Source organism: Orcinus orca, chromosome 9 (genome assembly GCF_937001465.1).
Source record: "Orcinus orca chromosome 9, mOrcOrc1.1, whole genome shotgun sequence".
In the NCBI taxonomy this organism is placed as follows: Eukaryota; Metazoa; Chordata; class Mammalia; order Artiodactyla; family Delphinidae; genus Orcinus; species Orcinus orca.
Genome location: NC_064567.1, coordinates 14,171,857 through 14,198,602, shown reverse-complemented (window position 1 = coordinate 14,198,602; position 26,746 = coordinate 14,171,857). Strand labels below are relative to the sequence as shown.

Below are 26,746 nucleotides of genomic sequence, written 5' to 3'. Positions count from 1 at the left end.
ATGAGGGCTTCCCTGGTGGCGCAGTGGTTGAGAGTCTGCCTGCTAATGCAGGAGACACGGGTTCGAGCCCTGGTCTGGGAGGATCCCGCATGCCGCGGAGCGGCTGGGCCCGTGAGCCACAGCGACTGAGCCTGCACGTCTGGAGCCTGTGCTCCGCAATAGGAGAGGCCGCGATAGTGAGAGGCCCGCGCACCACGATGAAGAGTGGCCCCCGCTTGCCACAACTAGAGAAAGCCCTCGCACAGAAACGAAGACCCAACACAGCTAAAATAAATAAATAATTAAAAAAAAAAAAAAGAAAGTGCAAATGCAAACCACACTGAGATACCACTACACATCCACGAGAATGTCTAAACGTGAAAAGGCTGGCAACACCGAATGCTGGTGATGTGGAGCTACCGGAACTCTGGTATGTTACTGGCGGGTCTGTAAAATGGCGCAGCGACTTTGGAAGACACGTTGGCAGTTTCTTACAAATTAAACACATCCTTACCACACACCCCAGTAATCCTACTCCGAGGCGCTCAAGAAAATTGACAGCCTACGTCCACACACAGACTGATAATCCGAATGTCCACAGCATCGTATTCATAAAAGCTCCAAACTGGAGACAACCGCAGTATCACCCACTAGAGAGAAGAGAAACAGGTTGTGATCTGTCCCTACAAAGAAAGGAGCTATTACCGATACCTGGGGCAACCTGAACGAGTCTCTAAAACCTGGTGCTAAGCTAAACAAGCAGACACAAAAGAGTACGTTTAATGACTATTCTGTGAAATCCTAGAACAAGCTGAAGTTAATCTGCAGACACAGAATGCAAATTTGCCTGGGGTTGGAGATTAGGGAGAAGAGAACATTGACCACAAAGGGACACGAGGGAACTATCTGCAGTGTTGGAACTACTCCACATCTTGATTGGCAGTGGTTACACGGGTGCCAACAGTTGTCAAAAGGTACTCCTGAGATGGGTGCATTTTCTTACCTCAGTGAAGTTGACAAAATATCTACACACTATTTTTTTTTCCCTGGGGGCAATACGGGCTCTTTTAGACAGCGTTTCTCAAAATGTGGTTTGCAGACTGTCTGCATCAGAATTACCAGAAAAGCTGGTAAAAACCTGACTTGGGGGTCGCTCCCTGTGCCCAATCTCAGGATGAGGTGTGTGCTCCACACAGGTGACTCTTCCACAAACGAGGTGTCCATAGCTGTAACCTCGGAGGCCGCTGTGAGCTGCTGGGCCAGCCTGTGTCAGAGGCAGTTCTCCAAAGCTCCATAAAACAAACCGGTACTGGGGGCAACGTTATTAGTGTGGATTTCAGACAACAGCCGTTGGCAGTGCCTGGTGGAAAAAGAAACTAGAAAAATTACGCAGAGGAATTCCACGCAGACCAGCCTGCTGTGGAACCTGTCCAGCTTCCATTTAGTAGAAAGGGAAAGACACGCTCGGAAGGTGAGGCGAGGCTGCAACTTGTGAAAATGTACCTCGGTGAAAGAAATAATGACAGGTTATAAGAAAAGGCAGTCACAGGAATGCTCTCTGAAGCTCATCGTTCTCAAGCCAGGCTGCATGTCAGAATCTTTTGGACCTTGCAAAAAATATAATTTCTCTTTTTATCGAAGTAGTACATGAATATGGGTATTTAAAAAAAGTGAATATGGTTTTATGTTAATAGTACTAAAGGCGGTATATTAAGAAAAAGAAGAAAAACCTCACTACTCCTGTAACCTCGCTCCTGTTCCTTGGAGATAGGCATTTAAGTGTTTTAAGCTTAGGTATATAGCTTGATGAATTTTTACGTATGTACCCAGCTCCACCCAGATCAAGGTCTAGAGCATTCCAGCACCCCTGAATATTCCCTGGTCCCCCTGCCCAGTTAATACTCCTCCCCCAGACCAAGATAACTACTGTCCTGACTTCTATAGGCATCAGATTAGTTTTAAGGCAACCACTTTAAATGATTTTTGCCATCTCTTCTAGTATTTGTCTCCACATTTCTAAATAATAAGTGCACACTGCTATTCCTTCGTTTGCCAACTTTGGACAGTAACTAGGAGCTTCCTACTTCGGCAGGTCAAAGGTCACTCTCTTACTCCCCTTCCCCACCAACTGAAGCTGAAAAACTCTGATTTCCAGGCCCCAGCATCACACCACCCACGCTGGGCACCTGGATCTTTTAAGCTCCACAGGCGATTCTAAACAGCGCCGAGCCCAGAGGGCCCCAAGCCGGTGGCCCTGAAGCTGACATTAAACCAGCCTGACACCACCAGACCCGGACGTTCGCTGAGAAGGGCTTTGAAGCGAGTTCAACCTGAACATGTCATCAAGCTCTGGGGTTAATCTGTAGTTGAAATAAGAAGAAAGCCGTGAGAAACACCAGAGTGCGTCTAAGATTTTTATTGCCTGTCAGGTGTGCTCTTAGCACTCTCCATCCCTTTCTCCCGGGCAGCCCCGCACTCTGTACAAGCTCTTAGTTCAAATGGACCAGTAGAGGTTTCTTTGAGGAGCTGGACACCTGGTCTGCCTTTAAAGAGGAAGGCTGGTTTGCACATGACTGGCACCACGACCAGAGGCCGGTACAGTCAGTCTCCTGTCCTTTGAGGAAGTCTCTCCAGGCTGGAGGCTAAGCAAACCCTCCCCCCACCTTGCTGCCACTCCCTCCAGGCCGGAGGCCCTTCACTGAACCTCAGTGGGAGACACCTTCAGGCTGGGGTCCTCACAGTTGTGGCAGGAAGAGCAGCCTCACGCCTCCCCACATTTCTGATTTCCTTTCTCCCTCGGACCCCAAGCTTTGTGGTGGCTTCGCCGGCCAAGAGGGGGTGTGTCCTCTCTGCGTCCTCCCAGCCTTGGGCATCAGCTGGCCGGACGCCCCGCCAGTCCCACACGCCAGTCACCGCAAAGAACCTTACTCGCTGCCAACGCCGGGGTGGGGACAGGACCCTCCTTCCTCTCTCCTCCGGGGTGGCCACGTCTCGCGCGCTGCCCTCTGGATGCTGTCGGCGTGCGTGGCCGCCTGGAAGTGGCCTTTGTAGCAATAATGTCATCGCTGCCAAATCCCAAGGCCACGAAATGGGAGACTCACTTCCTGGGCTCGATGAGAAGCCAGGTTGGGATCACCTGTGACTGTTCATCCTTTTTGTCTCTCTAGGCCTGAAAGGGTGCACACCTGTGACTAGGCAGGTAAGTGGGAGAATGAGAAGTGGCCGTTTTAATGAGGGAGAAACTGAGGCTCAGAAGGAAAAACCCAAAACCAAAAAAACCCACAAGGTCACAGAACAAATCCGCTTCAGCAGCTGGACACTCAAATGGGCGCTCAGCCGCGGGGCCGCAGAACGTCTCCTTCCCCGCGGATGCGACCTCCCTGCGCCAGGAGTCCGCTCCCTGCTTCGCCGAGGCGGGGCCACTGAGCAGAGCCGGGAGACCTGGAGGCCTGGGTCCGGGGAGGAGGCTGCCCCGGCTCTCAGCCTGGCCTCCCCCAGCAGGCTCAGGGCGGGCAGGACCCAAGTCACTTGGTCCCCCTGGCGCAGACCCAGGGTCTGGGGGAGGCACAGTCCGAAGCCACGAACTTGCCTCCCTCCAGGCCCCCGCAGTTGAGATCCGGTTCTTGCTGGTCTTCCTCCGGGAGTCTGGGGAAGGGCGAGAGGAAGGGAAGGTACTCAGGCTGACGGGCCCTCCCAGCCCTTGTGCCCGCTGCCTGGGTACCGCTGGGATCGCTGCATGGAGCCCGGGGGGTCTGGAAAGAGCTCTGAGGCAGGAGTTATGATGATGTGCCCCGCCTCTTGCCCCAGGGAGTCAGCTGTGTGGCCCTGGGCAAACCACCAAACCTCTCTGAGCAGCACTCCCCTTATCCATAGAACATGGTGACAGTCCTTCTTGGGTGAATGCGTGGGACCCAAACAAGGGATGGGGTGATGAGGACTAAATGAAACCAAGGGACATCCTAGGCTGGGGGTGGTGCAGGGGGGTGAACCTGGCGACACGTGGAGGGGAAGGCCTCCAGCCCCTTTGGCGCCTGCTGTGGTATCACGTGGGTCACCCTGGGGGCCCAATGCTAGCGTGTTGGGGACAGAGGGGCCGCCCACCCAGGCCCACGGTCACTCACAGCTGGGGTGGCAGAGGGGTCCCATCGATCCAGTGCCAGCCCTGGGGGCCTCGTCGGGCCCCCACCCAGGAGTACTTGGTGACTGGGTATCTGCTCAGGAAGTCCTGAGAGAGAGAAAAGCAGCTCGTCATTCTTCTCGGGCCACTGATACGGCTCACCTGGGGCTTCCGTCCCCCTACCCCATCCCCCATCCCAGGTTTCTGCAAGTTCCCAGTTCCACAAGCTAGAGAAGCGACTCATCCCTCCCCAAACACCAGGAATTGGGGAGCTGTATTAGGTGCTTGCTGGTTGACAGGCACTGTGCTCAGGACTGAGGACCAGAAATGGGGGCAATCCCATCTCAGCCCTCCCCAAGGGGAGACAGGACGTGATCGCCCATCCCCACGAGCAATGCACGATGGGTACTGAGCGGACAGAGAAACGAGGCAGCTCGGAGAAGAGGGGGTGAAGGGCATGAGCAAAGCTGGGAGCCTACAAAGCAATCCAGGTGACAAACAGCAAGTAGCCTCACTGGGCAGGAGAAGAGCGCTAGGGTTGGTTAGGCTGCAGAGGCGGCCAGGGAGCAGATGGTCAACAATGCAGTCGCCAGCAAGAGCATAAACTACATTGCATTCATTCCGGAAGTATTATGAAGACCATTCAAAATAAGGGTGAGTATGAAGTCCCTGGGGCAACATGGGGAAAAGTCATAGTACATGAAGGGTTATAGTAAGTGAAAAAGCTGAAGTAAAGTTGTGGCATGGACTTCCCTGGTGGCGCAGTGGTTAAGAATCCGCCTGCCAATGCAGGAGACACGGGTTCGATCCCTGGCCTGGGAAGATCCCACATGCCACGGAGCAACTAAGCCCATGCGCCACAACTACTGAGCCTGCGCTCTAGAGCCCGTGAGCCACAATTATTGAGCCCGTGTGCCACAGCTACTGAAGCCCACGCACCTAGAGCCTGTGCTCCACAACAAGAGAAGCCACTGCAATGAGAAGCCCGCGCACCACAATGAAGAGGAGTCCCCGCTCGCCGCAACTAGAGAAAGCCCGCGCGCAGCAACGAAGACCCAACGCAGCCAAAAATAAATAAAAATAAAATAAATAAATTTATTAAAAAAAATAAATAAATAAAGTTGTGGCATGATTATAAGAATGAAAAAATGTGTACGCACATGGGCGCAGACACACGAGAAACAACAAAAAGCAAAACAAGTATGTTAGAGAGCTAGTGGAGATGCTTTTTTCTTTTAAATAATTGTCCCCAGCGTCATCTTATTTTTAGTAATGAATTAAAGCAAAAAATTGTATTTAAAAAGTTTCAACTTGGAAAAAGATGTTTCAATATTGTAAGTCCTGGTGCAGGGGACTGGTGGATAGAGGTGGGGACAGTGGTCCACACCAGCCCAGTCTTTCCAGAACATAATCTGTGCTACAAAAAAAGAGTGGCAACACAGTTCCTATTGCTCGGACGGGTAATTCCACTTTGGGGAAGAAATCCAAGTACATAAAGGGGAGAAAATGAACTTTCGCAAAATTATCACACTGCTCTTTGTAAAGAAAAAATGGAAACCACCCAAATGCTCTGCAGTCAGGAAATAACTAGGCAGATTCTGGGACATCAACATGATGGAAACTCACAGAGCTGTTAAAGATGATGAGCACACGGAAGATGCAGTTACGCAAGGAAACGTAGATACAAAACCACGCCGAGTGGAAAAAAGCAGACCACGCCAGCGAGCCCACGCCGAGCAGCACACATTCGCGTTAGTGATGAGAAGCGACATAAATCTGATGTATGTTCAGTTCTTCCCTAGGAAAGTGTTTATGTTGACAGAGACAAAACCTCTATATTTAACCCTGGGGATGAGAAAGCAAGCACCACGTGATGCCCATCCCCTTGGTGACACTCCTATTTGTCCTTGAGGTCTCAGTTTAAAGGTCACTTCCTGTAGGGACACCATTCTGACCCCCTCCCCTGGGCTGCCACAACCTTCACAGTTTAGAGCATGGTGTGTGGCATTTGGCTGGCTGGCTTCCTTGTCAGTTTTCTGTATCAGACAGTGAACTTGGTGAGCGCCGGGTGCCTGCCCTATTCACCACTGACCACGACAGCCCAGCACATAGTAGACCAGCTCAACAAAACTGGCCCCCCTCCCCTGGGTCACTGCCAATAACCAGCAAGGGCCACAGGTAACAATCGGGCTGTCAGGCCAGCCCTGCTCCCAGAGGTGTTGGTGTAGACGTTCAAGAGAACATCAGCTGGTCAACAGCTGGGAGAAGAGCCAGAAGGAACTTCCAGACTGAAGGGTGCCAACCTTACCCCTTCTGAAATCCCAAAGGCCAGACTGCATCAGGCGCACGTACAGCCTCTCCTGGGCTGGTCATTTCCTCTCTGGCTGGACTCCACAGGCTGGGGCCCTTGGGCAGGGTTGGGTGGGAGCTTTGGAAGGGATGAGAAGGAACTGGGCTGGGTTTGAGCTGCGAGTCAGAGGGCACAGCAGCTCCAAGCATCTCACTGCCGTGGCTGCAGCAGACTCGGGGCTCCTGCTGGCCAGCCCCGACCTCCTGGCAGCAATCAGCTGCCTGATCGGGAAGACAAACCAGAGCTTGGAGCTCCTCCCAGGGCCGAGAAGGGGGCTATCACTGCAGAGTAGAGCTTTGGGGCTAGGCCACCCCACATTCAAATTCTGGTCCTGTGACTTGCAAGCTAAGTGACCCTAGTTAAGTTACCCGACCTTTCAGAGCTTCAGTATGGTCCTCTGTAAAATGGGGAGATGTTTTGTGCACACAGCCAAGGGCATGTAGTACACACTCATTAAATGAGGCGCCTCCAGTCCGCTGGATGGTGTACAAAGCTTCGTGTCTGACTCTAACATATGTGACCTCATTTGATGCCTTGGCATTGCCAAGGTGATCCTTCCCTTCTCTCTGTCCTAGCCCCAGGCCATGCGGCTCTCCCTCTGGGCCTCCTGGTGACAGGAGCCATGGCCTGTCCCCACCCAGCTCCACCCACTCCATTCCGTCTTTTTCCTTGCAGCTCAGACACCATTAACCTGTTCCCATTGTTAGCAAAAATTATGGTGTGGGAAAAGCATTGCCTGGAGATATAAGTAAATTCTAGAAACTTCTGTGTGATTTATGGCTCAAAGGACTGCTCCGTAATGGCACAGGTATCTGGGGCCTCCATCTACTCCAGCTGGTGCATCTCCAACTTTGCCACCAACGTGGGGGGAGGGGAACGTGATCCTGAGCAGAATTTACCTGAAATCTCATACTTTACATATTAAAATTAAGGTAAATTGTTTTCCATCCTTTCATACATTTCTTTTTAAAAAACTGTGGTAGGGCTTCCCTGGTGGCGCAGTGGTTGAGGGTCCATCTGCCGATGCAGGGGACACGGGTTCATGCCCCGGTCTGGGAAGACCGCGGAGCGGCTGGGCCCGTGAGCCATGGCCGCTGAGCCTGCGCGTCCAGAGCCTGTGCTCCGCAATGGGAGAGGCCACAGCAGTGAGAGGCCCGCGTACCGCAAAAAAAAAAAAAAAAAAAGTAAAAAACTGTGGTAAAATATATATATAAAGTTTACCATTTCAACCATTTTTAAGTGTATAATTCAGTGGCGCTAGGTTCATTCGCACTGTTGTGGGACTATCGCCCACCCCCATCTCCAAAACTTTTTCATCTTCCCCAACTGAAACTTTGCACCCACTATACAACTCCCATTTCCCCCTCCCCTTGGCAACCACCATTCTACTTTCTGCCTTCAAACATTTCTGCTTTAATATTTAAATGTTTTAAACTACTTAATTTTCTGAATCCTATGATATTTATTCGTGTTTTCATCTTTCTGCACTCAAAACGTGGCTTACAGTCAATGTGTACATTTCAGGAAGCTTCTTCCTTCCCCGACCCTGCAAAACAAAGCTGATCTTAAAGCAATGGCCAGTGAGTCTAATGACTGACGGCACAGAGGCACTGAAACTTTCTCCTTTCCTCTAACCTCCTGGGGAGGACGAGACATGTCTATCCTGGGGCTGCGTGTACTACTGGCACCTTGGCGTGTCCCTGGGGTCTCGCATCCCAGCTCGTGGAGCCTGGCCTCTGCCAGCGGCCCAGCCCTCTGCCAGCGGCCAGCCTGTCCTCCGCTGCTCTTCCCCATACCTGCCTTGGTGCCTCCTGCAGCTTCTGGCCCTTGTCCAGAACTCAGCAGGACTCCAGAGCTCCACAGTCGTCATATTCTGGATTTCAACTGCCTGAGACCCAAATCTTCACTTTGGTCTTTTTGCAAGGGGCTTTTTGGAAGCTCCTTTTTGGAAAAAGCTTATCCAAACTTTGTGATATATTTTCTGAATATATACTTGTGTTACAAATGATTGATCCTGTTTGCTTAGTTTTAAAAGAATTCAAGCTCCGTTTGCGATGTGGGTAGTTCAGCTCATCTCCCCTTTGAGGACCCCCAGCCACAGGGAGGCCATTTGTTCAGCCGATGTCCGAGGTCATGGTGGACTGAACCTGTCTGATGAGAGGCCCGAGGGCAGGGAACTTTTACTTCACCAGTTTTCTGATGACACTTGCTGTGCTCAGTGGGTCTGACTCAGGAGATGGGCCGCTAAGTCCCTGCCCAGCTCGCCCCCCTCGTCGGGTCCAGGCAGAGACTCTCTAGGGACTCACCAAGTTCCCACTGGCCTTCATTTTGTAGATGCAACCAGGCTGGGTTGGGCAGAAAACATTATATTCTGATCTCTTGCCTCCATGGGCTACCATTACTCTAGTATTTCCCCCTAATCATAGTGCATACTATTTGTAGGACATTTAGACAATTTTAAAAAGCTTTAAAGAAGAAGGAAAATAATCGCTCGTAATCTTGACTCCAGTGATAACCGCTATTAATATACTTCCTTTCAGTATGTTTTCTTTGCATATATATTTACCATATTGGGATCACACACGACTTTTTTCAATCTACATTGTATCTTTTTCATTTCCCCATGTTTTTTGGAAAAATGTGTTATTCCTGGTAATAAAATAATCCATGTTCATGTAAAACATTTTCTCCAGCAGATTTTTATATCCACTTCATGAGAACTCTCCCAGAGAAAAGAAAACTACAGAAGCTGCCTTCCCTGCAGTGTGGGGTGGAATACCTTTGATTTTAGGACCTGGCAGGAAATGAAATTTCATATGTGAGAAAATCTTAAGTAAAATTATCAACTCAAATACAGAAGTATTTTGGGAAGAAAAAAATCCTGGCTAAATAAACCTTATTACAAGAGGCCAAGCATTTAAAAAAAAAAATAATAACCACAAGATTAAAGGAGGAAACATAAAAGATATTACCATCTTAATGTATGCAAAAAAAATCCAATGAAATTAGACTCATTCATGCTTAAAACTCTTAGTAAAACAGGAACAGAAGGGAACTTCCTTAAATAATAACATAAGGGGGAAAAAAGGATATAAGAATGGGAGGAGATAACAGCAGATGAGAAATGTCGACAAAATTTTGGAAGCTGGACAACACTGATTGGCTTAGCAGACCCAAGAAAGCCTAGTGATTTTTCAAGGAAAGGGTGGAGTGGGAGGAAGCTGAGAAACATGCTAATTTGTATTGAGAAGCCCCAAAGTGCTCAAATATTAGAGGCAAGGTATAGGAAAATGCCAAGGCACAGAATAAAAAGCACTTGCATAAAAGCAGAGATAATGCAGGGAGCAGAAGAAAACTTCCAAAACACTATAATTAGTATTTACAGTAAGATAAGAGAAGATGCTTCATCCTTGAAACAGGAACAGGACACCATACAAAAGGAACATTTGAAGAACCAAAAAGAGTTCTTAAAATTACAAATAAGGCAGCAGAAATAAAAATGAAGAAAAAGACCCACAAAGGACTATTATTGTTAAATTTCAGAACACTGAATAAGAACAAAGGTGAAGACCCTGAAAATTTCCAGAGTTTGGGGTAGGGGGGCTGGTAAGAGTCACATACAAAGGGTTGGGAATCAGCGTGAATGAGACTTCTTAGTGGTCGGACTAAAAGGTGGAAGGCAATGGAGCAAAATCTGCACAATTCTGGAGGTAAACTATTTCCAACTTAGAAATCTGTACCCAGCCAAGCTATCAATCAAATGAGAGGTTAGAATAAAAGTATCTTTAGACATGAAAGATCTCAAATGTCTTCCAGCAAACTTATACAGGGTGTGCTTTACCAAGAAAAGACATGGAATCTAGGAAACGGGATCTCACACAGGAAAGAGGCAAAGGTATATTGAGGATGAAGGTAAAAAGAAATTCCAAGTCAATAGCTGGGTAGCAGGCCTCGTGAGCAGCCAGTCCAGACTGAAGCAGGAGACAGAGGATTCCAGGAGGCTGTCTGTCCATCTCCTGAACTAGTTTTTAGTTTCCGGTTTTTTTTTTTTTTTTCTGGTCCACGCTGCCCTGCCCACCTTGACCTTCAATCACATATTCCTGTCATATATAACCAGAGCATCGTGCACCTTCCCTTCATAGCATAGATCAATATAGTAATTAAACATCTATTTCTATGAGTTCCAGATTACTCTCTGCCTCACTCGCTGCTCTTAGTCACATGAAGGTGGAGGCTGTGCTCTTGTGGCTCTTCATGGGATCCCCAGTGCCAAACGCAGTGTAGGTGCTCAGTAAATGTTTATTAAGGCACTGACTGAAAGAATGGTGCTTTTTCATGCATATTAGAACAGCTAATATAAATTCTTGGCACCTGCCCTAAGTTAGATAAAATTAAGCCAAGGTTTGGATCCAGTTTATAGGTCCTTTTTTGTAGCCACTCTCAGACCCACTGACTGGATTATTATTCAGCAAATATTCACTCCTCCCCCTCCACCCCCAGGGTGGGAGTGGGGCATGGACTATACTACCCTGTCCCTTTGATGTTGGGCTTGGCCATGTTATTTGCTTTGCCCAACGGAATGTTAGCACATATGACATGAGAAGTTCTCAGTTCTTGCCCTCCTGCCATTTTTCTTACAAAGAGTTTCTCTCAAGAAGAAGGACGAGAGATTCATGGAGCAAACACAAGCCCAATCCATGGGCTCAAGCCAAGTGCAGCCAATCCCGAAGCTGAGCTGTCCTGCCAGACTCAGCCCAAATTAGCCCATCCACGGGCCTCCCACAGACCAGCGATCAAGAGAGAGATGCCTATTGTCTTAAGTCACTGACTTTTGGGGTGATTTGTTACCCAGTATTATTATAGCAATACCTGACTGGAATACCCACTAAATGTAATTTATTTTCCAGACTACCTCTCAGAGGGTACACGTGTGTCTCTCCCACAGACCGGCCAGCACAGACTTGTTCCTGAGCTCACTGTTAAGTGCTTGGTCACCAGGTTGGATGGGAGCATCTCCGCTCCAGCCCTCCCCAGCTCCACTTCCACTTCTTAGAATGAAGAGCAAACTGAACATCTTGGAGACCTGATGTCTGGTCCTCCTGCATGTCACTTTATTTCTCCAGGCCTTGGTGACTTTTTCTATAACATAGAGTTGGACTAGATCTTTGAGGTTCCTTCTAGTACTGAGAATCTAATCTGTAATGATAACCACGCCCCTCTCCTGCCCACCTCCCCCCCTCCTCACCTGGGTGTGTCTCAGCAGGGGGAGGGTAGCATGGTGGGCTGAGCAGAAAGCCTGGCTGGCCTCCCAGGCCTCAGCTTCGGCAGAGAGGTAGTAGCAGTGCTCCATGGACCACATCCAGCCCTGGGGGCATGGCTGGCACCTGGCCCCTGCAGCACAGAGACCACCAGTGAGTGCAGGGTAAACTGTACAGAGCTGAATGTGTGGATGTTCAAAAATCGGGGGGGGCGGGGGCGGACTTCCCTGGTGGCGCAGTGGTTAAGAATCCGCCTGCCAATGCAGGGGACACACGTTCGAGCCCTGGGCCGGAAAGATCCCACATGCCGCGGAGCAACTAAGCCCGTGCGCCACAACTACTGAGCCTGTGCTCTAGAGCCTGCGAGCCACAACTACTGAGCCCACGTGCCACAACTACTGAAGCCCGCTCGCCTAGAGCCCATGCTCCGCAACAAGAGAAGCCACCGCGATGAGAAGCCCGTGCACTGCAACAAAGAGTAGCCCCCGTTCGCCGCAACTAGAGAAAGCCCACGTGCAGCAATGAAGACCCAACGCAGCCAAAAATAAATTAAAAAAAAAAAATCAGGGGGCAAATCTGGAGGCATGGAACTGGCAAGCCTTGGAGGGGTAAGCAAGGAGGGCAGGCCCTGGGAAGGCTGCACAGCTTGTGCACAAGGCCTCTCCAAGTGCAGGCTGTGTCCACAGAAGGAAGGGGCTCTTCTCCCTTACCTCTGCTCACCGAGCCCTGTGTCTTCACGCTGCATCTGCGTGGGGGGCGTGTCTTCTTCTAATTCTCACAAAGGAGCTAGAAGGACTAGACACCCTGCTGGGGGAGCAGGGGAGGAGAGGGGGAGGAGAGGGGACGGGGAGGTCCCATACCTGCTCTCGAGGCCAGGGCCACAATGGCCACCGTAGACACCGCCAGGAGCACGGCCATGACTGCCAGGGCCCAGCGCAGGGACCTCATGTACATGGGCAGCCCTGCGGGAGGGGAGGGGACAACCAGGAGACACAGGTTAGGAGATGGTCCCAACTCAGGACCATGCTGACTCCTATACCATCAACATGCCCACCTCATCGCCCACCCTCAGGCCCAAGACACCAGGATAATCCACTCAATTTGGGTCCAAACCTCATACCTCGGAGAAAACTGCTAGAAGATATTCCACTTCTTAAATAACTAGAAGACGTAAGATTCTCTTCAAGAAAGAAAGTGGCTAAGAACCATGTATTGAGCATCTGATGTGCATTAGACATAGGGCACAAATAGCTCCAAGGATGGGGCAAGGGCCCCGCACTCAGGGAGCTAACGGAACAGGCAAAGGTAGCAGGAGATCAAACTCCACACAAGAGAGGAACGAAGGCTAGGTTCAGAGTTCGACAGACCCCCAAATTCAAGTTCGAGTCCTGACTCTATGGGCCCCTCAAGTGTTCTTGGTGGTTTTCCTTTTAACATTGGAATCACATCTGCCTCTTCTATCTCTCCAGGTCACTGGAGGCCACTAACGAAGCTTCACACAGAGAGCGCCTTTCGGGCTGCAGAGCGCTAGACAGATTGAGTTGTCAGCCGCCCAACGACCTAGGGGACCAGATGGCTGGAATGAGGCTGTGGAGGGGAAAGGAAGAGTGCAAAGGCTCAGAGACAGAACATGTTCAGGGACTTCCCTGGCAGTCCCGAAGTTAGGACTCTGTGCTTCCACTGCTGGGGGCCCAGGTTCGATCCTGGTCGGGGAACCAAGATCCTGCAAGCTGTGCTGCGTGGCCAGAAAAAAAAAAAAAGAACACATTCCGATGCCACATCCTGCCCTGTAGATGGAGTAACCAGGGAAGTCAGAGGGGAAAACTCGAGGAGTAGAACAGAGTAAATGCTTAATCACAGCCAGAATTATAAGCAGCTTTCCACCTGGAAAGACACACCCATCTGAAGTAACTGAGCACTCAGAACTTGACCTCTGCCACGACTCAGGCATGAAATCAATCAGAGCAAACACCTCGCTGCAAGGGGCCCAGGACCCACCCAAATCTTGGGGATGAGGGTCAGGAATGCCACATAATCAGTGTGAGGGTCCTAAGAACTCAATCATTGTATTTCCCGAAGCCTGAAACAGCAGGCGTTAGTCTGTGGCAAATATTTCATTACTTTGAAAAGAGTAATTCCATTTAAAAGACCATGGACATTGTATATACCCACCACCCGATTTCCTGTTTGTATCTGGGATTGACATCTCCAGGGTCACACCCTCTGCTGCTTTTCTTCACTGCTCATCCCATCGTCATTGTCTACATTTCAACTACCTTTCCCACCCCACAACTGAAACACCTTCTGCTTCCTCCTAGTCAAATCCCATGGCTGGGGTGGAGCCAGGTTTTGTGCAACTTAGTTTATCCAATTGGGGCAGGGGGGCATCTTAAAAAATAAAATACAGGGACTTCCCTGGTGGTGCAGTGGTTAAGAATCCGCCTGCCAATGCAGGGAACACAGGTTTGAGCCCTGGTCCGGGAAAATCCCACATGCCGCAGAGCAACTAAGCCCGTGCGCCACGACTACTGAGCCTGCACTCTAGAGCCCGTGAGGCACAACTACTGAAGCCCACGTGCCACAACTACTGAGCCTGCGCTCTAGAGCCCTCGAGCCATAACTACCAAGCCCCCGTGCCACAACTACTGAGCCTGAGCTCTAGAGCCCGTGAGCCACAGCTACTGGAGCCTGCGTGTCACAACAACTGAAGCCCACACGCCTAGAGCCCGTGCTCCACAACAATAGAAGCCACCGCAATGAGAAGCCCACGCACCGCGACGAAGAGTAGCCCCCGCTCGCTGCAACCACAGAAAGCCCGCGTGCAGCAACGAAGACCCAACGCAGCCAAAGATAAATAAATAAATAAAATAAATTTATTAAAAAAAATAAAATACAAACTTCCAAATACAAAGTTCAGCACAGGGGCTCAAAGGGCTCCTGCCAGTGAGAGGCCTGCTTGTGTCACTGCCTCCAGGTCCATCTACTTCGGCCGGTGGCCTCTGCTCTCCCGGCGGAGCCTGACCATGCTGGACATCACCTCTCCCAGCTCCACTTCCTCCAGGCACTGAGAGCATTCTTCCTCTGAATGTACCCCTCCTGGCACCATCCCAGACTGCCAGGCGCTTTTGTTTTCTCCTGCCCAGACTGAGGACTGCTGGAGGGCAGGGTCAGGATGGCCGTTTCCTCACATCTTCCACACCTGATGTGTTGAGTACAATGTGACAGGCGGCAGCAAGGCTGGACAACCACTGAGATCCAACTGCCGCTCCCCTTCCCCAGACGGGGATGGGACTAAGCACTTCTGACATGTGCTTACACTCTGAGGTTAGTGCTACTCATTGAGTAACGATTTACAGAGCACTTAAGTGCCAGGTGCTGGAGATTCAGTGAAAGGCTAGACTGTCACCTGCCATGCCCCGTGGGGCTCAGAATCCAGGGGAGCATACTTACAAGAGGGATGCTGGAGCTGGGCAGCACAAGGGCCCGTGGAGCATGTAATAGGGACACCTGATCTTGCCTTGGGGACCAGAAGAGGTGACTCTGAACCAACACCTAAAGGGGAATAGTCTCCATTTGAGGATCCAGCTCTTCCCCAGTTTTATTTCTTTATTTTTTAAATTAATTATTATTTATTTATTTATTTGGTTGCACCGGGCCTTAGTTGTGGCAGGCGGGCTCCTTAGTTGTGGCATGGGAACTCTCAGTGGCGGCACGCATGTGGGATCTAGTTCCCTGACCAGGGATTGAACCCGGGCCCACTGCACTGGGAGCACAGTCTTAACCAACCGTGCTACCAGGGAAGCCCCTCCCCCCCAGTTTTAGGCTCTCTGCACAAGCCAATTTCCCTTCTGGGCTGAGGGCTCCCATATAGAACATTCCCTGAGTCCTTGATTCTTCAGTTTACACCTGGACGGCGCCTCTGGGACATCTGCCCCAAAAAGCAAGGGAAGAGACAAAGCAGTGACGTCTCCAACCCTCTCCACAGTGGTCTCCTCCCTCTTGGGTTCACAAGGAGGGGACATGAAACAGCTGGGTGGCAGCATTACCGCACTGCCCTGGGCAAGTCCCTGAGCCTGTGCCCTAGTGTGCCCTCTTCTTGTAACCAGCTTGATCTAGGCGGTAAAGGCCACCACAGGCAGAAACCACAATGCAGAGATCCTCATCCAAGCAGCCTCCCTCAGACCAAGCTTCAGCCAGGAACTTGAAAGTTCTTTAATCCCACACTTCCCAGAGAGGAAGCGCAAAGCATCAAGTGTCTGCATGCACCCTGCGGTATTTCCTGCCCGGCATCTCCCTCCCCTGACGTCATTCCTCTCCACACCCCCGGGTTACCTGCCTCATGTCCAGAGTATTGTTTCCACGTGGCAGCTCTCCCTAACCATCCAGTCCCAAAGTCTGCCTCTCCCCTGGACACTGGACACTGCTGACCACATCTTCCAGAAACTCTCTCCTTTTTCTGCTTCTCTGCATCCTGATTTTCTTCCTACCACCTACATTTTCCTTTCCCAGTCTGTGGCTGGCTCCTCTTCCTTTTTTTTTTTTCCAGCTGTGCTACACAGCATGGAGGTGTGCAGGGGGTGCAGAGTCTTAACCACTGGACCGCCAGGGAAGCCTGGCTCCTCTCCCTTTAAATGACATCACTACCTGGAACTCCCAAATGTACCTGCTTATTTCTCCCACGCCTCTTCCCCCATTCTCCATTCTGCAAGGATAACCCAATCAATCCATCATTCAGCTACCCAGCTCAGCAACTCGGGAATCATCCCCACTCTTCCTGTTAGCGCATCTTCATCAGGGCAGTGGCCCCACTCTCTAATTCAACCTTTGAACACTCCCTCCCACCTCTGCCATAGATCAAACCTTCATCGGCTCTTGCGGAACTGGTGCTATCACCTCTTAAGGTCTCCCTTCCTTCAATTTCATGCCTGTCCTGACCTTCCTCCACAGTGCTGGCAGAGCTCACTTTCTAGAATAAAAATCCAACCATGTTACCTCCCCACGACTCACTTCCTTGAGTCCTCACTTCCTTATCATTCCACCCTTTTAGTCACAGACTCTCCTATTATTAATCTGATTTAAAAAAAGCTACAAACTTGGGCTTCCCTGGTGGTGCAGTGGTTAAGAATCCGCCTGCCAGTGCAGGGGACACGGGTTCGAGCCCTGGTCCAGGAAGATCCCACATGCCGCAGAGCAACTAAGCCCGTGCGCCACAACTACTGAGTCTGCACTCTAGAGCCCGCGAGCCACAACTACTGAAGCCCACGTCACACAACTACTGAAGCCCGCGTGCCTAGAGCCCGTGGTCTGCAACAAGAGAAGCCACCGCAATGAGAAGCCTGCGCACCGCAACAAAGAGTAGCCTCCGCTTACCACAACTAGAGAAAGCCCGCACGCAGCAACGAAGACCAAACACAGCCAAAAGTAAATAAATAAAATAAACAAATTTATTTGTTAAAAAAAGCTACAGACTCATTGTGGTGGACAGAATAATGTCCTCCTAAAGAAGTCCACGTCTTAATCCTTGGAACCTGTGGATATGTTAGGTTACAAGGCACAGAGGAATTAAGGCTGCAGATGGAATTGAGGTTGCTTATCTGCTGACCTTGAGATGGGTAGACTGTACCGAATTTCTGGGTGGGTCCAATGTGATCACAAGGGTCCTCATAAATGGAAGAGGGAGGCAAAAGGACAGGAGAGCCCCAGAGATGGCAGTGGAAAGGTTCAGCCTGACACTGGCTGGTTTTTCTCTTTTTTATTGGCTGCGTTGGGTCTTCGTTGCCGCGCACGGGCTTTCTCTAGTTGCAGCGAACGGGGGCTACTCTTCGTCGTGGTGCGTGGGCTTCTCATTGCGGTGGCTTCTCTTGTTGCGGAGCTCGGGCTCTAGGCGCGCGGCCTTCAGTAGTTGTGGCACGTGGGCTCAGTAGTTGCGGCTTGCAGGCTCAGGAGTTCTGGTGCACGGGCTTATTTGCTCCGCAGCATGTGGGATCTTCCCGGACCAGGGCCCGAACCCGTGTCCCCTGCATTGGCAGGCGGATTCTTAACCACTGCGCCATCAGGGAAGTCCTGGTTGGTTTTGAATATACAGAGGACCATGAGCTAAGGAACTCAATCGCCCTCAGAAGCTAGAAAAGGCAAGGAAACAATCATCTCCTAGGGCCCCCAGCAGGGATCACAGCCCTGCCATCTGGCCTTTAGTCTCTTGAGCCCATATCAGACTTCAGACTTACAGAACTGCAAGATAATAAATTAGTGCCATTTTAAGCCTCTAAGTTTGTGCCAATTTGTTACAGCAGCACCAGAAAACGATACACCTCTCGTGCAGAAAATGTGCTCACACCCAACTTTGCAAAAGTCCCCGCGTGATTAGAGCCCCTGAACTCTACCATGTCTAAGAACCCCTGGCATAGAGGCCCTCGGGGTTTGGAGCCTGTCTAGCTGACCGGTCTCCTCTCAACCGGTCAAGCTTTCAGCAGGTTGTCTGCTGGGGAGGCCTCTAGGCCCTCCAGCCAGAAGGCGCGCTACCACCCCCAACTCCTACTCAGCTTTCAGGGCTTTAGCTGCAGGAAGCTTTCCCATGCCCTCAAGTTCACCAGCCACTCCCTTCTGGTTCCTTGTCCAGGATTTTTGTATTTTTCAGGCTCTTTCTTCTTCCCTGCAAGTCGCCACCCGCCACGCGGCAACAAAAAAACTCACACACACCCTAGCACAGTCTGGCCCGAAGTCCCCACGCAGTAGCAGCAGTAGCTGATGAATGGATGAGTGTTAGGGGTCAACTGGTCCTCAATATACGGGAGGGAAAAAGGGAGTCTGGACCTGCGAGAGATCGGCGAGCCGAAGCAAGGAGTCGGGAGACCGCGGTGCTGCCGGGCCGCCACCGCCGTCACGTGATCCTGAAAGACCTCCCCTCGCCTGGAATTCCTTCCACCTCTACTTCTCAAAGACGCTGCGCACACCAAGAGCGAACGGGAAAGTTCTTGGAGGGTCGGGGAGGGAGAATAGCGGTTTTATTCTTTTACTGCCAACAAGTTGGATTATAATTACGTAGACCAAAAGTTACCGACTCTACGCCAGAGAGGCCGGGTGAGGTTCCTCCGCCGCAGTGGCCCAACGCTGGGTGGGTAGCAGGCGGGCCTCACGTTCGTCGACCCCCACCCGAGAGCGCGGCTCCCGGCGCCCGCTTACCTACGAGCTTTATGACGCGGGACAGCTTCTTGTCGCCGTCCATCTCGGCGTGGAGCACGGCGTCCTCCTTGCCGCGGCAGCGGCACGTGGGGGAGCCCGGGGACTCCGCGCGCCCCTCGGCGGGACCGGCCCAACCCTCGGCGTCGAGGTCGCGCTCCGTCCGGGCTGCGGCCAGCGGCGTGCCACGGCCCCAGGTGCCTCCCGGAGACGGGGTCAGCCGCAGGAGCGGGTGCGCTGGGGAGGCGTGATGGGAGAAGGCCGGCGATTCCGGCACCGGGACGGTGAGGAAGCGCGTGGAGGGCGCCGGCGAGGGCGCGCAGCTGCTGCCGGCCGCGCCCACGGACTTCACGCGCACGTCCACCTGCAGTTCCATGGGGGCCCAGGCGCCCCGAGCCGGCTCACCGGGTGCGGCCCTGAGCATCTGCTCTGCCCCCGGCGTCTCGCCGTCCCGGGGCTGCTCAGCCGCGGCTGGGCCCGGCGACGGCAGCTCCGGGCTGGCCGACTCCTGACGGCGGAAGGCGCTGTAGCCCGGGCTGGATGGCAGCAACCGCAGGGGCGCGGGTCGAGGCGAGGGCAGCTTCTTCCCGCCCGACAGGTCCTGGCCCGCGCCCGCCTCCTCCTTCACTGCGGGAGCCAGACTCGGGCTGCTCTCGGGACTCTCAGGGCGTCTTTCCTCCGCGGGGACCTGGGGCTGCTCCAGCTCCGGGACCCGGCTTCCCAAGGGCTCCATTGGGAACTCGGCTCCGTCTTGGTCTTCCCCCGACGCCGCCCGGGCTCCCTCCATTTTATACGCGGAGCAGCCGAGAGGTGCCGAGCGGGATGCACCCGGGCCCAGGTAGGGCGTTAGCTTCGCCTCCCGGGTCGGGACTGGTTCCGACGAGTCGCTCTAAACCGTCAAGCCACGCCCCTCTCCGTCGCCACACCCACTTCCTCCTCCGAGCCAAGGACCCGGCTGGGATTGGCTGTGGCTCGGGTTCTGTTGGCCACGCCCCTTCAGGCCCCGAGCCTCGCCTTTACTTGGCGAAGGAGAAGAGAGGGGCAGAAGGGTCTGGCTGAGGGGTTACCCAGAAAGAGCCGGGAGACGGGTAAGGGGGAGCCCAGAGCGCAGACCCTTCTCTCTTCCTTGTCCCTGGCCCCACCCATTTCCCCCTCCAGCCCTCTGCCATCGTGCTGATTTTTGAGAGTTAGGGAAGGAGCGGCACACCTAGAGGACTCCCCCAAGGCAGAAGTCCCAGAGACATGTACTCTGGAGGCCTGACTCCTACTGGGCTAACTCAATAAAGACTGAGAAATGAATAAGCTTGAAAATGTGTATTTTCACGGCGGGAGAAGCCTGGTCCCCTGCCAGCCTGGTGTGGAGGACAGGGTTCCCAGCCCTGACCAGTAATCTGAATACCATGAAAAAAATACAGATTCCTGGCAGACTCCACCCAGACCTACTGAATCTCATAAGGGGATAAGGCCAATTTTTAACAAGTGCCCCAGGATAGGATTGGCAGATAAAATACAGACCATTCGGTTAAATCTGAATTTCAGATAAATAAATAAATAATAGTGTTTTTGTTTTTTGTATAAGAACGTCCCAAGTGCTCCGTGGGATATACTTATATTTAAAAAGTATTCGTTATCTGAAATTAAAATTTAACCTGCCTCCTATATTTTTATTTGCCAAATCAGGCAACTCTACCCCAGGGACTTCTGCTGGAGTGATCTTGGTAGCAGCATTTGGAAAGACCACAGACTCGCTACTCCTGAGAGACGGGAAGGAAGCAGGATGTGGAGGGGAAGGATCTTAGGAGGGGAGGTAAACTACTGCAAAGGATGCTCCCTGAAGACAAGCAACTGAGAGAAAAAGTCCAGCAGAAAGAAAGCACTATATGAAAACACTTTATGTTTAATCTCTACCAACCCCAGGCTATGTATTTAATGTGGGGATATATATATATATGCCTGAAAATGCATTTAAAAAGATGTGGAAAGATAGATACATACCAAAGTGATAATACTAGTGGATTTTGCTGTAGATTGTCTGGGCTGGGGCAGGGGGGAACGTCTAGGAGACTTAACCTTATCTGCAATGTTTCCACTTTCTAGAAACAGAAGGTATTTATGTATATTCTTACATAAAAATTCAATTTTTAAAGAGGTGGCATATAGTAAGTTATTTTTTTAGGGCTAATAAAGATTACTAAAAATATGAAAATAGTTCAAAAAGTATATAAAATATAAAGGAAAGGTCTCTTCTGTCCCTCTATTTCACCTCTCAGAGTCAGCCGCTGTCCCTGTTGAGATGGGCTGCTTGTTCATTTCCGGTGTGGACAGGAGCTGAGAGGGGAGCATCCTGACTGGCTTTCCTGCTTAAATATCTTCGCCTGGGATGACGATCATCACATATGTAGTTTATAAAATCAAAGACTTCTTATCTTCCACGTGTTTTGGCTCAGAGCGAGTCCGCGAGGAAAACATGATGTGCGTCACTGTGTCACGGTCCCTAAGAGGGAGACGCCAAGGCCTGGCTCCCCCGGCCACAGCCCACCACCTTGGGCTGGGCTCAGACTCAGAGGCACCCAGGGCCATCTAAATTCCATCTTGAATTTGAACTGTAGACCACAGTGCCTGTGGGAAGTTGGTGGCGCGCACTGGCGCTGAGGGGTCACAAGCGGGGAGACCGAGGGCAGCAAGAGAAGTGGGCTCCACATGCTTGTGATACAAAGTTTAAATATTACAGAAAGACACACTGTAGAAAGTGAAAGTGCCCAGGATTTCATGCCCCAGAGACATCTGTTATTAACATTTCAATATACAGTCTTCTGGATGTCTTTTCTATGCATACACTGACCTCGATTGCTATTATACGTACATATATTTTGCTTCCAAAACTCCACTCATATTAAATGCATACCTATACATGATTTATTTAAGCAGTCTCCTCCTGGTGGACATTTGGGTTGTTTCCTTCTGCGTGACATAGTTCCTGCAGTGCTGCAAATGCTACAATTATAATTCAGTGACCATCCTTCTACATTGTTTTAAAAAAATCACTTCTTTGATGATATCTTCAGAATAGATTAATTAAAATGGAACCAAAGGGTGGTCACAATTTCAAATTTGATGGACAGGGCCCAAATGACCCGGATTACCCACAAGAGGCTGAGCAAATGAAGGATGAGAGAGGGTCGTCCACACAGCATCACCAGGACTTGATATTTCCATTCTCCTTAGTCTTTACTAATCTGATGGGTGAAATTTCAACTTGAATTTCTTGAGTTACGAATGAGGTTGGACATACCTTTCTTTTTTTTTTTTTTGCCTGCATTGGGTCTTCCTTGCGGTGCGCAGGCTTCTCCTGTTGTGGAGCACGGGCTCTAGGCACGCGGGCTTCACGAGTTGCAGCACGCGGGCTCAGTAGCTGTGGCATGTGGGCCCTAGAGCACGCAGGCTTCAGTAGTTGTGGTGCACAGGCTCAGTAGTTGTGGCTCACAGGCTCTAGAGTGCAGGCTCAGTAGTTGTGGCACACGGGCTTAGTTGCTCCGCGGCATGAGGGATCTTCCCAGACCAGAGATCGAACCGGTGTCCCCTACACTGGCAAGCAGATTCTTAACCACTGCGCCACCAGGGAAGCCTCCTGAACATACTTTGTTAATTGTGTTACTGAGAAGTCTCTGCCAGTCTCAGGGCCTGTGAAGAGGGCCATGGAGATTCCCTCTAAGGCCCGTTCCAGATCACCGGTTGGTTCCAGGAAGTGGCTCAGCAGGCACCCTTGTCACGCCCTCCCGGAGTTCACTGCTCCAGGAGGCTGATGGTACCGGGGCCACCTGAGCAAACTGAGGAGTTGTAAGAGCATAAACTGAGCCATGGCTGGCTGCTCCTAGAGAGGAAGCAAACACGCCCAGCCCCGGCTCTTGGCCGATGTCACCCCCTGTGGCATCCTGAGCTCTTCTAGGGTCCTTGGATGCACAGGTGGTGGCGGAGGGAGGTCTCTGCACCGCCAGCTCCCTGGCACGGTCCATCCTCAGCTCACATTCCACCTGCTCAGAGGCTCAGGGGCAGCCAAGCCAGTGTGGCACTCCCACCCCCGGGTCCCTGGTCCCTCACCTGTGACTGTCTTCATAGCACTCGGCACTGTCTTCGGCCAACGTGTTCACATATTTGTTTCATTGTTTACTATTTGTCTCCGGCCCTCTGGCAGCCACTGCTGTAACCCCAGGACAGTACCTGGCAGGCCCATCCCCGGCTCTTGGCTGATGTCACCTTGGTGACATATTATGAATATTTATGAAATAAACATTGCCGAATGGGGCGCTGTGCAGGGTACTTGACATACCTTGTCTCATTTCTTCTTTTTCTCCCCCGATTTTTCTCTGACAAATTTTAAACATTAAGAAAAATAGAAAGCACACACAGCGAACTCTTAAAGACCCTCCACCTGGACTCAACAGTCAGCATTTCATCATATTTGCTTTGTCTTTCTCTCCATGCTAATGTACTTTTTGTTGCCGAACCATTTGAATGTGCTTCAGACCTCCCGAAACTTGTGCCTTAAATACTTCAGCATGTATCGCCCACGAATATAGTATTCTGCAGAAGTCCATACCATCCTTACACCAAGAAATGAGCAAGTACTCCATGCTAGATGATATTACAGAGACCGTATTTAAATTCCCCCAATTTTTTTCAAACTAGGATCCAATCAAGTTTCACACAGTGCATTCGGCTGTTATGAGTAAATACTCTTCACAGTAACTCGGTGAGGAAGACACTAAAATTCCTTCTTTACCGGAAACTGAGAGTGAGAGAGGTTGAGGTACTTGCCAGGGTCACAGAACTCCTAAGTGGAAGACTCACGATGCCGTCATGCATCTGCGACTGCCAAACACGTCCTTTCTCCCCGTTTCCTGCATCTTGTTCCCCTCGTCCTCTGGGCTCTTGGAGGTTTCTTTCCCAGTCTCTGGTCCATGCAAGTCATGGGCTGGGGCCAAGGAGCAGGAGTTGACCTAGTTACTCAGCAGCCGGGGCCTCGCTTTCAAGTTCCTCCAGCCACCTCCTTACCCCGATCTTATCCCTGTTGTTCTCTGGGACATTAGCTTTCTGCTGGGAGGGACAAGGCATCCTGTTTCTGCCTCAGTTATTTAGTGAAGGATCCGCTTGCAGCTAGAGGAGAGACAAACGTGAATCCAGTGGAGGAACAAACGGTGGCCTTCAGTCAGGTGAGCAGGTAAAGGTAAGGCTGCAACGGGGGTGAGAAAATATTCCACCTGGACGCGTGCAAGCTCATCCAAGGAGACTTGGAAGCCGTAACAGGACAGGAAAACAGCTCCCTGAGTCACCGTCTGCTTGCTCCCGGCATGTCAAAACAAAGATCCTCCCTTGCTGGGAGCGCCATCCCGGAATCTGCTACAACGCAGTGCACTGGGGCTTGTGAGTTACTGACCTGTGTGAATAGACGGCCCTGATGAATAGATAGTAACACTGTCTATTGAGGCACACCCAGCTGATCTCTCTGGGTCTGGGGCTCAACACCCGGAAAGACCTGGATGGGAGCAGTGCAGGGAACAGGAGACAGGGGCAGAAAGAGATGAGGGGGGACAAAGGGACATGAGTGCAGAAGCAGCACCCACCAGCACCCACCGCCTCACACCGCTGCTACGCAAAAGACTTCATCAGGCTGCGTGGGACCCCTAGAGCCACAGTCTGAGAGCAGCAAAAGGAGAAGACAGCAGCGCCCAGAAGCACCTCGGTGAGCGGCATCCAGATGTGGAGGACCCCCCCCCCGCCCCACCGGGAGCCAAGTCAGCCCGCCGCAGAGGAGACTTCCTAGCGAGTCCTCGGGCATCGGGATCTCCCAAGTCAAAGCAGGCCTCGCGAACTCTAAACAAAGTCCTAGAGTATATAACTAGGAAGGCTGACTAAATGTGGATGTTAAGTCTAAGCTAAGATGTTAACAGCTGGAGCATGTGTATTTCAAGACAAAGGTGGTAACTATTTATATAATCAGAAAAAAAAAGCCGTTTTCAGGAAAAAGAGGGATGGAGAAAAAAGTGGAACATAAGAAAATGTCTCCCAAATACAAGAATTTGGCAAGTTTTTCCAGCACTGCTTGATACAGAGACACACCAGACATTCTAGTCCCCTGAGACGCGGGGGACCCTTGCCTGCCCCGTGCGACCTGCCGCCAGTGGTGGTGATAACCTATCACTGGCAGTCCCCATTCCCAAACTGTTAGGGAAACACTGACTGAAACCGCCTGCCCTGGCCGGGCCAAGACAGTAACAATTTGCATGAGTTATCTTACAACAGGAGGTCCTGGTAAGGAACACGGAACCAACAAGCCACCACCAACCAGAAGAATACGGGAAAGGTCAAAAGGAGAGAGGAGACGCCCGTCCACATGTCCTACCAACGTCCCAGAATCCTCCTCGCTGGAATCCACCTTGGTTGAGCGGTTGCACGTGCCACCAGAAAGGACCCTGAGCCAGAGTGACTGGCCAGAGACAACCCGGAAACTAATCCCATCACCATGAAGCCCGAGACTGCGAGCCACGTGGCAGAGCAGTCCTCCTGGGTTCCCTTACCAGCTCTACCCGGGCGCCCCTTCCCGATAAAGTCTCTTGCTGTGTCAGCACGTGTGTCTCCTCGGACAATGCATTTCCGAGTGTTAGACAAGAGCCCACTCTCGGGCCTTGGAAAGGGTTCTCCTTCCTGCAACAAAACTGAGGCCCGGAACCGAAGGGCGGGGAGGGCCAGCTGGGAAGGATAAGGGGCCCCTCAACACTACTGTGCAGGTAGCTGGTAAGTTTGGGGCACAGCTCTCATCTCTCATCAGCCTCCCCGTCTAACCCCTTAGTACAGGGCTCTTCTGCCTCCCTGGCCTTCTGCCCTGTTTCCCACTGAGACCCTCTGGAGGTCTCAGCCTCATGCTCAAGCCTGGCCCAGCTGTCAGTGCCTTGATGGGTCCTGGCCACCCACCCTCCTCTTATGGACTCAGACAGCTGAGCGCTTTAGCCCATGGTGAAAACTCACCATTGAAAACCATCTCGGGACTTCCCTGGTGGTGCAGTGGGTAAGACTCCATGCTCCCAACACAGGGGGCCCGGGTTCGATCCCTGGTCAGGGAACTGGATCTCGCATGCCGCAACTAAAAATTCTGCATGCTGCAACAAAGATCCCCCCCACGGCAACGAAGATTCCGCGAGCTGCATCTAAGTCCCGGCGCAGCCAGATAAATAACTAAATACACAAATACATAAATAAATAATAAAAAAGGAAAGACCTTATTAAAAAAGAAAAAGGAAAAGAAAACCATCTCACCCCCACTTAGACTGGATCCTGCCTGGTCTAGAGTTTACTATTCTCTTGTGGTCTGAGTGGTCCCGTCACTAGGGCTCCATCATCTATCTTGGTGGCTCCAGCTCCTGTTCTGCCTTTTCTTGGCTTCCTCCCTTCAAGGAGCTCCCTGCAGCCAGGAGCGGGGAGCCATGTCCACAGTACCTCCCCCACCATGTGTCAATAGTCTTGAATTCTGGTATATGTGTGATTTGGTGACCACCAGCCTGGTTTTTTTTTTGTTGTTGTTGTTTTAAGATGTTGGGGGTAGGAGTTTATTAATTAATTTATTTTTGGCTGTGTTGGGTCTTCGTTTCTGCGCGAGGGCTTTCTCTAGTTGTGGCGAGCGGGGGGGCCACTCTTCATCGCGGCGCGCGGGCCTCTCACTATCGCGGCCTCTCGTTGTGGAGCACAGGCTCCAGACGCGCAGGCTCAGTAGTTGTGGCTCACGGGCCTAGTTGCTCTGCGGCATGTGGGATCTTCCCAGACCAGGGCTCGAACCCGTGTCCCCTGCATTAGCAGGCAGATTCCCAACCA

General features: G+C 51.5%; 1 protein-coding gene and 1 long non-coding RNA gene across 10 annotated transcripts in view; one reads left to right on the top strand and one right to left on the bottom strand.

The window, feature by feature from the left end:
• The window catches only part of KLRG2 (killer cell lectin like receptor G2), a 63,266-nt gene that overhangs the window by 17,959 nt on the left and 18,561 nt on the right, over positions 1-26,746 (bottom strand). For 2 of the 9 annotated variants that reach the window (XM_033432355.2, XM_033432354.2), the window contains exons 1-3: positions 18,887-19,961; positions 12,565-12,666; positions 11,692-11,837 (exon numbers count right to left, since the gene is read on the bottom strand). In XM_033432355.2, coding sequence (XP_033288246.1) covers positions 11,692-11,837; positions 12,565-12,666; positions 18,887-19,670 — 1,032 coding nt within the window. In that variant the 5' untranslated portion in view covers positions 19,671-19,961. Of the gene's footprint in view, positions 1-2,380; positions 3,625-4,100; positions 4,205-6,404; positions 6,525-11,691; positions 11,838-12,564; positions 12,667-17,135; positions 18,678-18,886; positions 20,021-26,746 lie in introns of those variants that run through there. The other 7 variants (XM_004272146.3, XM_049715093.1, XM_049715092.1 and 4 more) reach the window with 7 other exon arrangements.
• On the top strand, positions 19,878-21,091 carry LOC117202295 (uncharacterized). Its single transcript, XR_007479371.1, has 2 exons — positions 19,878-19,971; positions 20,564-21,091. It is a non-coding gene; the product is annotated as an uncharacterized LOC117202295 (long non-coding RNA).